The sequence below is a fragment of the Myiozetetes cayanensis genome, unplaced genomic scaffold (genome assembly GCF_022539395.1).
Source record: "Myiozetetes cayanensis isolate MyiCay16 unplaced genomic scaffold, myiCay2020 scf30, whole genome shotgun sequence".
NCBI classification, from domain to species: Eukaryota; Metazoa; Chordata; class Aves; order Passeriformes; family Tyrannidae; genus Myiozetetes; species Myiozetetes cayanensis.
This window is the reverse complement of record NW_026087522.1, coordinates 4,875,614-4,887,871: the sequence shown is the minus strand read 5'-3', so window position 1 is coordinate 4,887,871 and position 12,258 is coordinate 4,875,614. Positions and strand designations below refer to the sequence as shown.

The 12,258-nt window shown below is 50.5% G+C and overlaps 1 protein-coding gene across 1 annotated transcript in view; it reads left to right on the top strand.

Annotated features, from left to right (window-relative positions):
* Positions 1-12,258, top strand: part of GALNT17 (polypeptide N-acetylgalactosaminyltransferase 17) — a 206,849-nt gene that overhangs the window by 83,289 nt on the left and 111,302 nt on the right. Inside the window, exons 4-5 of the mRNA XM_050325665.1 lie at positions 3,245-3,419; positions 5,208-5,405. Coding sequence (XP_050181622.1) covers positions 3,245-3,419; positions 5,208-5,405 — 373 coding nt within the window. The remainder of the gene's footprint in view (positions 1-3,244; positions 3,420-5,207; positions 5,406-12,258) is intronic.

Genomic DNA, 12,258 nt, shown 5'->3' with positions numbered 1-12,258 from the left:
TGCATCTGCTGCTGCCCCTTAGTGCAAGTCATGAATTCCTGGCCTTCTGCTCCAGACCTTCCAACCTTCCCATTACAGTCAGGTCATGCTGGGAAGATTCATCAGCTGGGGAGGAAACATTTCCTAAGCTGATGTGACAGATGAAAAGCTCTGCTGCTTCTGACCTTAATGCAGCAGCTCTGCAGATTTAGGAGTTATGGTTTCCAGCCTGCTGGAGTTCATGTGGAGGGGTCTGAGCACCTCTGGTCCCACAGGATCAACACCCACAGGACCAGAGGAGCTGTGCAGGCACTGGGGGTTCCACTGGTGCTTTTTGACACAGTCATGTCAGTCCTTCTCACTGACAAGGGGGGACCTGGGCCAAGGCTCTCTGGGTGCTTGAACAGGAGTTTGGCAGAGAATTTAATTGTCCAAGGCCAGGTTGGACAGGGCTTGGAGCAACCTGGGCTGGTGGGAGTTGTCCCTGCCCATGGCAGGGAGTGGAATGAGATGGGCCCCTTCCAACCCAAACCAGTCTGGGATTCTGGGATTCCTGGAGACTGGCATTTCACTTTTTTTATGTAATATTGGATTTTCCAGAGGTGCAATTACGGATGGAACACAAAGCCCACCCCAAGTTCCAGAAAAATGAAACACAAAGCCCACCCCAAGTGAGTGCCAGGGATGTATCTCAGGGTGCTGAGTTGGTGCCCTGTGCCCTCTTCCCACAGAGCTGCAGAACAGCTGGGAAGAGGGAGAGACTGGCCAAGGCCAGCTCAGAGGCACAGCCATCCCCTGATTTAGGGCTTCAGATCCCAGAAAAGGGAATTCCCCCCCAAAAAGTGTGTGCTGTGCCTGAGGCAGACAGGAGGGAAGGCAGGGAGCAAAACCTGGAATTTTGTGCGAGGTTTTATAGGAAACCCTTCTGGAGAGAGGGCCTGGAACTGCATTTCCCACATCTGGTCGATGCTTTGCTCTCCCTGGAGTTTCTCTCCTTGGGAAGCAACCCTTAGGGATGCCTGCAGTGGGCAGGAGAGGGGCACTGTGCCCTCTGCTGATGAACAGGGTGTGGGGTGACAATGGGGAGCATCTTCCCACCATCTCTCAGGGGTGTAGGAATCTCTCAGGTTGGACCCTTTGTTGCCTCTTATGGCCCTTCCCTGTTCCACTGGAGTCACACTCTCCTCTGAGGTACTCAAACAATTCCCAAGAGGATTTGTCCTCTTTTCCTTCCGTTGAGATGAAAACTCCAATGTGGAAGTTGTCTTAATTGTTTTAATTTAAAATTACTTCCCTGCTGACAAAGGTACCTGAGATGCCAGTGCTGTCCTTGTGGGGTTTGATCTGTCACAAAAGCTCCTGTCTCTGTGTCCTTAAAACCATGCAGGAGAGTTGTTGTCTCCATAAAATCCTGGTTTTTTTCTCTGAGTGGCTCAGCATGAAATGGAAGTTGCTGAGTTATGGCTGTGTGTGAGGCAGATGCTTTGATTTGAGGAAGGGGCTCATTTGCTTTATTCTTTTTTTATTCCCACTTCAGCATAAATGAGAAAAGAGACTTTGGGGAAATGGAGATGTGAGGGGAGCCAGCCCAGAAAGGCAGGACTGAAGAAAGCACATTTTCTGTGCTTGGAGGAAGGCTTGGAAGGGAAGGGAACAGATAATCCTTTTCCTTTGATGATTTCAAAGCAGATGGAACTTGCTGTTTACTCTTTTGCTCTCCATTGCTGTGTTTCCTTCATGTGTGTGTCTTAAGTATTTTCCCACGTGGATGGTTCTGATTGTTGCTTTCTTTCCCTGTATTTTTGTTGTGGAGAGAGAATGTGTGAAGGGCAGCAGCCTCTCAGGTGAGATCACAGATCATATCTTAATTTGCTGCTGACCTGAAGCCTCAGAGGAATGAAAGACACTTTTAGGAAGTGCTTTCATGGTGCTAAGAGCCAACACTGGTGCACAGTGGCGTTGCTGAGCCCTCAGAGCTCCTCTCACCTGCAGACCTTTGTGCACTGAACTGGTGCAACAGGCACTGAAAGGACCAGGGTTTTGTGGCAGAGCACTGGCACTTTCCCAAGGGATGGAAAAACATTCTTGTGCTTACTCCTCATTGTAACCTTCCATGTGCTTCCACCTTCAAAGCCCTGTGTGTCTTTTATACTCAGTACTTGGACTTATCAAGAGTTCTCCTGCTGGTGGTGACTTCAGGCTGCAGGTCCACAAGGTTCTCAATCTCAGTTACTCACACAGGCTTGGACAGCAGAGTGAAGGAATCTGAACAGAACAGAAGATATGTGGTCTGAGGATCTTCTGAACAAAGCCAAAAGCTCTTTCATCCCCTCAGAAAAGCAGGGGGGGTTCAGCTTTTCTACTGGCAAAGCTTGGAAAACAAACAGCGAGCGGCAGGACTGGAATAGTGAGGCTGAGTGAAAGGGCAGAGAGGCTCAGGTGTAGTTCTGGTGCAGTCTGAGTTACTTCAGATGGGTTTGGCAGCACTTCTAAGAAAGATACTGAGCTATTGGAGAGTGTCCAAAGGAGGCCATGAGGATGGGGAAGGGCCTGGATTTGAAGCCGTGTGAGGACACTGAGGGCACTTGGTGTGTTCAGCTGGAGCAGAGGAGACTGAGGGGAGACCTCCCTGCAGTTCCAACTGCCTGGGCAGGGGCAGAGGAGGGGCAGGACTGAGCTCTGCTCTGGGGGGAGCAGGGACAGCCCCCAGGGAATGGCTGGAGCTGTGTCAGGGCAGGCTCAGGGTGGATCTCAGCAAAAGGTTCTTCCCCCAGAGGGTGGTTGGCACTGAACAGGCTCCCCAGGGCAGTGGGCACAGCCCCAAGGCTGCCAGAGCTGCAGGAGGGTTTGGATGATCCTCTGGGGCACAGGGGGGGACTCTTGGGGCTGGGCCTGTGCAGGGCTGAGGGTTGGACTCCAGGATCCTTGGGGGTCCCTCCCAGCTCAGCACATCCTGGGATTCAGTGATTCCAATGATGCATTCTGCCAGAAGTTCAAGGTGCTGATGTTTGGTATCCACAGGTGACTTCTCTCTATCCCTGTCTTTCAGTGGGGTGATACCTAAATGTGACAAAGGACTGCATCCTCTCACTGCCCTTTGCTTCTAAGGTGGCAGATGGGCTCCTTGATCCAAGAGCAGCGTTCTTGGCAACCTTGAACCTCTTCTTTGGGTTGTTCTCAGTCCAGGTGGTCTGTAGGGTGGGTTTGTTTTAGGTGAAAGCTGTTGCACCTTTCCAATGGGTTCTCTGTGGCCCCTGTTCTGCAGAGGAGCTGAAGGCACCGCTCGAGGAGTACGTGAACAAGAGGTACCCGGGGCTGGTGAAGGTCGTGCGCAACCAGAAGAGGGAAGGGCTGATCCGAGCCCGGATCGAAGGCTGGAAAGCTGCCACGGGCCAGATCACGGGATTTTTTGATGCCCACGTGGAGTTCACTGCTGGCTGGTAGGTGCTCAACCCCAGGGTCCTGGTTGGAGGGGTGTGATGGGTCACCCAAGGGCCAGTGTGCTGCTTTGTGAGGATGTGTCCTCACAGAATGACAGGCAGTCCTTTGGCTTATTAATTCCTTCTGTACTGCATGGCCACTGATGAGGAATGATGGGAACATACAGGAAAACAGTGACAGCCCCCAGGGAATGGCTGGAGCTGTGTCAGGGGGTTTGGGATGGATTTCAGCAAAAGGTTCTTCCCCCAGAGGGTGGTTGGCACTGAACAGGCTCCCCAGGGCAGTGGGCACAGCCCCAAGGCTGCCAGAGCTGCAGGAGGGTTTGGATGATCCTCTGGGGCACAGGGGGGACTCTTGGGGCTGGGCCTGTGCAGGGCTTGGAGTTGGATTCCAGGATCCTTGGGGGTCCCTCCCAGCTCAGTGATTCTGTGAAAACCTTCCCTTGCCCTTGTTTCCTAATCCTTCTCTCTCCCCTCCCTTTGTGCACTTTCCCTGCTCCCTGGTTCCATTTTTCAAGATGATTTCCCATTCCTTTAGCCTTAAGTAATTTCTGTTGGTTTAAGGAAGCCCAGGCACAGGGGATTGAAGGAGAAAGTGTTTCCCATTTCCATGCTCTTTGAAGCTGGATCCCAGTGGGGAAGGCTCAGATGCTTTGGACTGATTTGTTTCCTCTGCTACTGGGAATAAGTGCAGAGGTGCAGAGGCAGCAAAAGGTGTTTTTTAAGGATTTTTTTTTTCAGAGAGATTCAAAACATTTGAGCTCAACTGGCTTAAGTCTGAATCTATATCATGACAGGAGCCTGAGAGGGATTTTTTTTTTTTTTAACTTTAACCAAGTGTAAAGAGTAAATAGTCCATGTTTGTGGAAGAAGCAAAGAGTTCTGCACAGTTATTGACTCTGTAACAACAGTGCAGCTGAAGGGTGTCCTCAGGAGCTGTCTCTTGTGCTGATATCTGTATTCCCAGCTGAACATTCCTCTCTCCAGGTCACTGAGTCCTCACACCTGATTTTATTGATCTACTGAGGAAGCTCCTCTTTACTGAGCTCTTGGAGCCTCTTGTCTAGGGATAGAAAGGAGGTGTTTCTGCAGGGTGGGCTTGACTCCCTCTGGTGTTTTGTACCCACTCCTGGAGGCACCAGGAGTGCAGGTCACCCCTTGTGTTGGCAGAAGGAGCCCAGGGCAGATGGTGGCTGAGCACAACCCCCTGCTCTGAACATGTCTGAGTGGCCCAGAGCTGAATTTTGTAGCTGCAGAGTCATGAAACTGTATCCCAAGGGAAAAAAAGACCCTTCAGATAGTCCTGCTTCCAACATTTCCCTTGTTCTTCCCAGGGAAATGGGGTTTCCATTTGGTCTGAACTGGTTCAAGCATGGTTTGAACAAAGCATGTCCTTCATGGCCTTGCTTCCCAGAAGGGGAGGTTTCAAGCCAGGCTTCCCAGCCTGGGGATCATATTTTCATCCAACACAAGAAAGCCACGGACGGACCTGGTGGTCCACATGAGGACTGGAGGACAGGAGAGCTGGAGTTACCCAGCCTGGAGAAGAGAAGGCTCTGAGGAGGCTGAGGAGCACCTTCCTGTCCCAAAGGGAGCCTTTCCAAGAAAGCTGGAGAGGGACTTTAGAGGAGCAACAGGATGAGGGGGAATGGCTTCCCACTGCCAGAGGGCGGGGTTAGGTGGGATACTGGGAAGAAACTGTATGGAAGCTGCAGTGCCCACCTGCAGGTTCTGGGAGGAACTGGGAGGAACTCACCATCCCTTCCTTTGCTCCTCTTCCCCGCTCAGGGCCGAGCCGGTGCTTTCCCGGATCCAGGAGAACCGGAAGAGGGTCATCCTGCCCTCCATCGACAACATCAAGCAGGACAACTTCGAGGTGCAGCGCTACGAGAACTCTGCCCACGGGTACAGCTGGGAGCTGTGGTGCATGTACATCAGCCCCCCCAAGGACTGGTGGGACGCTGGGGACCCCTCCCTGCCCATCAGGTACGTCCTGCACACCTGCAGTGGCTCCCTGTCCATCAGCAGTGGGATAATCCAGGACATGGAGGAGCCTCTGGGAAAGGTGGAGAGGGGTTTTTGTAACAGCTCAAAGTGGCAGGGCAAAGGGGAACAGTTAGGAACAAATGCTCCCAGGGCTGGGGACCCTCTGCTCTGGAGCCAGGCTGGGAGAGCTGGGAGCCCCTGCAGGGCCTAAAGGGGCTCCAGGAGAGCTGGAGAGGGACTTGGGACAAGGGATGGAGGGACAGGACACAGGGAATGGCTTCCCGCTGATAGAGAGTGGGTTTACATTGGATATTGGGAAGGAATTCTTGGCTGTTCAGATGGGGAGGCCCTGGCACAGGTTGCCCAGAGCAGCTGTGGCTGCCCCAGCCCTGGAAGTGTCCAAGGCCAGACTGGATGGGTCTTGGAGCAACCTGGGCTGGTGGAAGGTGTCCCTGCCCATGGCAGGGGGTGGGATGAGATGGTCTCCAAAGTCCCTTCCAACCCAAACTATTCTGGGATTCTGTGAAATGCAGGAAGATGAAGGGAGGAAGCCACCTTGGGGTTGGGAGAGTGTCAGAAGCCCTGGCAGTTCAGAGAGGCTGTGACACAGCCAGGAAGGTTTGGAAGGGTTGAAGGGATCTGGAAAAGGGTGTTTCTTTGTACCAATATGCAAGAGCACTGGGGAAGTGCAGGAACTGTGGAGATTTGTACAGTCTGGTGTTTTACTGCTTATGACAAAGTGGCTTTGCCTTAATTACAGTGTTAAGTTTGTGCAAATCCTCAGGAATGAGGTGATTATTCCTGTGTCGTGGATTCATGAATGCAGCACTGTGTTTTCTGGAATGGACAGTGCAGCTCCTCTCAGGGCAAACTCAGGAAAATGTGTCCTGGGTTGTTCTGTACCAGCAGTGCTGCTGTGATCAGCAGTGGTTTCTGGCCAGGTGGGTAAGATCCACCTGGATCCTAACTTGGACTGTATGGAGAGGCAAAGAACAGCTGCAAACGTGCAAATCCCCACCTGATGGAATCCTGAACCAAAATATCTGTGCTTTGCTCAATGACATAATCCCTGGAAGCTGAAATCAGGTCTATTCCCATTTACACTGAGACCTCTTTTATTCCTTTTGGCTCCCTTGTTCCAGACAGCAAACTCAGCCATCAGAGGAGGAAGTGACAGTTTATTCTGGACAGGAATCAAGCCTTTGACAAATAAACAGTTACTTTGACCAAGTGCAAGCTGCTGGAGTTGTTAAAGGAGGGGCTGGGTGGCTGGGACTGACGGGATGTGAAGCTGAGGAAGCCTCTGCAGGTGGGGTGTGAGAAGTGTGGTGGTGGCAGCTCCTTGGCTCCAGTGGTGCCCAGTCTGGGGCCTCTGGAGGATCATAAAAGTGGATCATTTCTGTTGGGATGAACCTTTCTCAGCCAGTGGATGTAATACCAATAAAGACTTGGAGGGAAGAACAACCTTTCTTATTGACTAAAGTGCTGTGTTTGGGAGAACCGGGAAAGCTTTGGCAGATGGAATGTCCCCTGTGACTGTGACAACACCCTGGGTTTCAAAAACCACCCATCAAAGTGCACTGAGGAAACTGGAACCCCCCAATATGACATTTAAATATCTGGCATGACCTTCTGGTTCGTTGTGCTCCAGGCATGGGGGCTGAGGTTCAGTTTGCTGGTGCTGAGGATGAGCTGTGGCAGAGCCAGCTGGGGAGGGATGGTGCTGGTTGGTGGAATTTGGTGTCTGGTGGCAGAGGGGATGGGCAGGGACAGGACAGGCAGCAGATCAGCTGAGGAGGAGGAGAAGAGCTGTGGGGAGCTGAGGGGTTTGGGTGAGCCTGAAGAGGTGAGGTCAGCACTCAGTGAGAGGAGGGGCTGGGATCTTCAGGACCAGGCTTTGCCCCAGGCTGCCCAGAGATGAAGCAGTTTACAGGTTCCCTTTGAGCCAGGAGTGGAAATGGGGTCACAGGGGGGTTGGACACTCACATGTGACTCCAGACCTGCCAACAGATCTTGTGTTCCTTGCTTCAGAGCTGAGAACCTGCAGGAACTACAAGCTCTGAGCAGGTGCTGCCTCAGGGATTTCTCTGCTGCTGTGGAAGGGAAGGGTTTGCTGTGGGAGTTGCTTCTGTTGGGCAGAATGTCACAATGGGTTGTTCTGGTGCTTGTTTTCTCCTTAAAAATACCCATGGATGGGGCTCAAATGTGGACAGGGCATGGGGCTGTGGGTGCTTCTGCATTTCAGCTGGCTGCAAACAGTCAGTGCTTAGGAGGAGCTGGGGGGTGTGAGGGGTTTCTCACTCTGCTCTGGGGTTCCTGCAACCTTTCTGGAGACAGCCTAAGGGCAGGTGATGCCCCATCATCCCCATGCAATCCTGAGGGTCTCAACTGGTGAGCTGAACCACCAGGAATTAGAGGTTGTGGAGGCACCTGAGTGGCAGCAACAGGGCTGGATGTTGTGGTGGCCACTTGGGCTGTGCTGGAGGCATCTGGGATGTGGATCTGTGGATGCTGCTGCTGGAGGCCACAGGAATCAGGGTCTGGGGGCTCCAGGGAGTCAGGGTGGAAGGAGCTGCCTCAGGAAAGGGCTGCTCTGAGCAACCCAGTAACCTCCCAGCCATGATAAATAATTAAACAGCTGACTAAAATAACACTGTTAGCATGCACTGGGGGGGGAGGGTTATGAGAAAGATAAATGGGTGGTGTCCACTACAAAAAGCTAATGAAAAATTCTGTCTCGTTGCATTAGGTTGTGTAACCACATATGGACCAGAATAAATGAGCACAGTCATTTTTTTGTCGTATAATGCAATGAAAACTCTGCACTTTATAGCAATGTTTGCATGGAAGGGATACCAGTGCAGTGCTCCATGTAATTATGCATGGGATTAGAGGAAATTTGGAAATTATAGTCTACAGAGGTACATTAGTTTTTTAGAGATGTTTTAGGATGAAAGAGTGGGAGGGAAGCAAAGCAGTTTATTCCTTATCTTTGGGTTTACTCTCTCGGTGCTTGGACATCTTTGGAGCCCTGGGAGGAGCTCCCCTGCCCACCAGAGGTGCTCCAGCCTGTCTGTGAGCCCAGGAGGGGCAGCCCTGACCAAATATGTGGCAGCAGGACTGGAGACAGAGAGAGGGTGAATGTGTTTGGAGGCAGTTTTCTCTCCTAGATAATTCACTAGATATAATTATATATCCAGGCAAAGAGAGCTGATTGCATCTAAAATATGGCCCAGTCTCAAACTGGCTCCAGGCTCCAAGTTTATCCAATGATTTCCCTACAAGAAATAGCCTGGGAGGGATGCTGTGTAATACCTGGAGTCTGTAATACATCCTCTTCTGGATTTTTTTTCCCATTAACATTTAAAATCCTGATACTCAAAGATCCCTCAATCTTAGCACTCAGCTGGGCCTGGTTTCCCAGCCAGGCTTTCCTTGCCAGACTCTCTGTCCAGAGGATAAAGCTGTGATTACCGGGGAGTGGATCGTGTGTAAATCAGTTCTCCCACAGGAGGCAGACAGAAAGTGACATTGGAAATGGTCATCACACACATCCTGATCTTCATCAGCCTCAGCTCCTGCAGGGCTGTTTGGGTTTCCTGGTTCAGATGGGGTGGGTGTGGGAGTGAATTTGTGCTTCAGTTGGTACCTGGCTGTGCTTTGCTGCAGGAGATGTAGCCAGGATTTATTCAGACCTTTGTTATGAATGATATAAATCAGTCAGAGTTTGCTGAGAGTCCAGAAAACCTGTGAGTCCCCCAAAATGGGAGAAGGCTGATGCTTTCAGTGTCCTGTGGGCAATCCAAAGAAGGCCTTTGGAAATGCTGTGAAGTTGCAGATTGGTGACCTGGTCTCAGGGTATCCCCAGGGTGGGATCTCCTTTCTCAGCATCTCCTGGAATGATTCATTGCCCACCTGACAGAACATGAGCTTTTTTTGGGGGCTTCATGGGTTCTGGAGCCCTGGTGGTTGCAAACCCCAGTGCCAGCAGTTCTTCTGCCTGACCTGCTCAGTTCCTGCTGCAGGTCTGGTCAGAAAGGTGCTGTGGGGAGGTTGCTGATCTCTGCAGGATTCCCAGCTGGATGTGCAGATTGTGCTTCAGCCTCCTGCTTTATAATTCCATGTTGGTGGCTCCAGGGGCCTGATTCAATGGAATGCTCTCCTGTGTCTCTTCAGGAAGCAGGGAGGGCGTGTTGAGCAGCCTTGGGGACGAGGGACACTCCCCTGAGCACAGAAATTGGGGTGGTCCCACTTTTCTGCGGGTTCTGAATCCTGGATCTTTGCTGCTTGTCCTTCACCAGTGCTGTGACCACACTGTTATTGAAATCCCAGGATCATTAAGGGTGGAAAAGCTCTCCAAGGTCATCAAATCCAGCTGTGGACCAAGTACCCCCATGGCCAATAAACCTCACGGTGAAACCCCACATCTGCTCTGTTTCTGAACCCTCCCAGGGATGGGGACTCCACCACCTCCCTGGAGAGATTAGATGGGTTATTTACAATTTCCTGACTTTCTCTTTGTTGCTTTCCACACTTGGCTGGGCAGAGCAGTGGAGTCCAAGAGGAGAAAGAATTGCTGAATAGCTCTGGTAGTGAACAAGTGTTGGGGCTCAGGGAGAAGTCCTCAGGTGACTTCAGAGTTGCCAAGAAGCCTCTTTCCAAGCACACCAGTGTGTGGATGCCAGCTGGGAGGGTAAATTGGATTTTGGATTGGGCTGTGCTGCAGCTGCTTTATGTGGCACTTAATCTTTACTGGTGTTGGAAGACAAAAGCTCATTTAATTAGTATTAAGATCACTGTGAGGAGCAAATCAGGGCTGAGAGTCATGGATTGGGAAAGAATAGAGAGGCTGTTGGTTTGGGGCTTTTCTAAAGATGAAAATAATTTCAATTAACCCACCCAAATACCTGTTATCTCAGCCTCCCAAATGCTAATGAATTTGTGCTTGCAGTGCACTGAGGAAGGAGCAAACCCTCCTCCTGGTTGTGTAAATGATGCAGAGGCTGAGAGGGGACAAACAGAGGGGTTTGAGGTTATTGGACACGACATGGGAGTGGAGAGAAGGTGCCTTAATCTGCTGCTTAACAAAATGCTTGTGTTCATAGAAACTGTCCCCTAGGTCACAGAGCTCAGATGGGGCTGTGTGTCCCACTCTGCCTTTCATTTGTGGCAAGAGCAGAGGGATTTGTGGTGATATTTCATTTTTTAGATTTATTTATTCATTTAGTTTTTAATTCCAGAAACCACTAGCTATTGATTTTTCCATGGGCTTTCCTGCAGCCATCATCCCATGATGGCATTCCAAAGCCCAAAAACTTGGTGTTTTCTTTATTTTAATTAAATAAATGGTGTGTTTCTTTCCTCCTTTGGTTTAACCCCTGAGGCTTCTTTCAGGCAGGGAGGGATGGGATGAGCTGGATTGGAGGGATGGGATGAGTTGGATTGGAGGGATGGGATGAGCTGGATTGGAGGGGTGGGATGAGCTGGATTGGAGGGATGGGATGAGTTGGATTGGAGGGATGGGATGAGTTGGATTGGAGGGGTGGGATGTGTGAGTGTCCCAACAGCTGCACAAGGTTTATGGAGCTCTTTAATAGTTCCCTATAAAATTTAAATCAAACACAGAGATAAAATGATGGTACTGGGGATCTGTCCCAGCCTCTAAAGCTCCTTTCCCTGAGCAGGTCAAAGGAAGCAAAGCTCTGTGTTGACCCCCAAATCTTCATTTTCCTTGAAGGCTGATTCTCCTCCACGCCCTGTTCTGGCTGCAGTTTCCTGTCCAGGGCACAGAGAATGAAGGTGTCTGAAAACTTGAAATAAATTTGTTTCCAGTAGAAGAATCATGAAATGGTTTAGGTTGAAAGGACCTTAAAGCTCATCTCATTCCACCCCTGCCATGGGCAGGGACACCTTCCACTAGCCCAGGTTGCTCCAAGCCCTGTCCAGCCTGGTCTTGTAGAGAATAAATGGAGGGATTTCTTTTTCATCAGCATGTTAATTAATGGCAGTGTCTTGTTTGGGCTCAGAGGGGGAAGATTTAGGTCAGAATCACAACCTCAATAACTTTGTCATCCACCTCCAGATTAAATTAAAACCATCAAGTGCTTTAGCAGCTTCCAAAGTAGTTTGAGAACAACATCTTCAGGTTTTTCAGTCTGGGTTTTCCTTTCAGCCGTGAGGAGTTTCTGTGACCATTTGAGGACACGTATTAAAAAAAAAAACCTTTTAAATTGACTCTCTTGATTTTTATTTTGAGAGTACTGGGAGAAGTGATCCTTAACTCTCTGCACAAAGTGACTTTCACTCACTAATGCACTAATTTTAAGCTCTTAAACTTCATGGAGATTCCCTGTGGTGTGAGAAACCTGGACGTGTCGGGGCTCAGGTTGCTGCCGTTGGGCCTTTTTATGATGAATCCTTCATCTGGTCCTGTTTAATGTCACATAATTTAGTGCAAAACGTAAAAGGAGGGTGTCTAATAGTCTGTGATGGTGTCAGGATTTACAAGGTGAAGATTTATGTCTCTGTCTGAAAAACTGTAAAACCTCTGCTGGGAGGGGGGAACCTGAGGTTTGAGCACCTGGAGCTGGTTGGGAGCAGCCCAGGGCATGTCCAGCTTTCTGTCTCACCTCAGATCTCTTTATTTTTGGAAGATTTTCCTTGGGATTGGCTGCATCCAGAAGCAGGGGTGGTTCAAAGCTTGCTGGAACTGCCAGGGTTTGGGGGAGGGCCCTACAAGCCTTGGGGTTTTCCTGGGAATTCGAGCAGAGCTTCTGGAGCAGAGGGGCAGTGCTGGGCAGCTCTGGGACACCCCGCTGTGTTGTCACCTGGACACAAGAGAGGGACACACAGG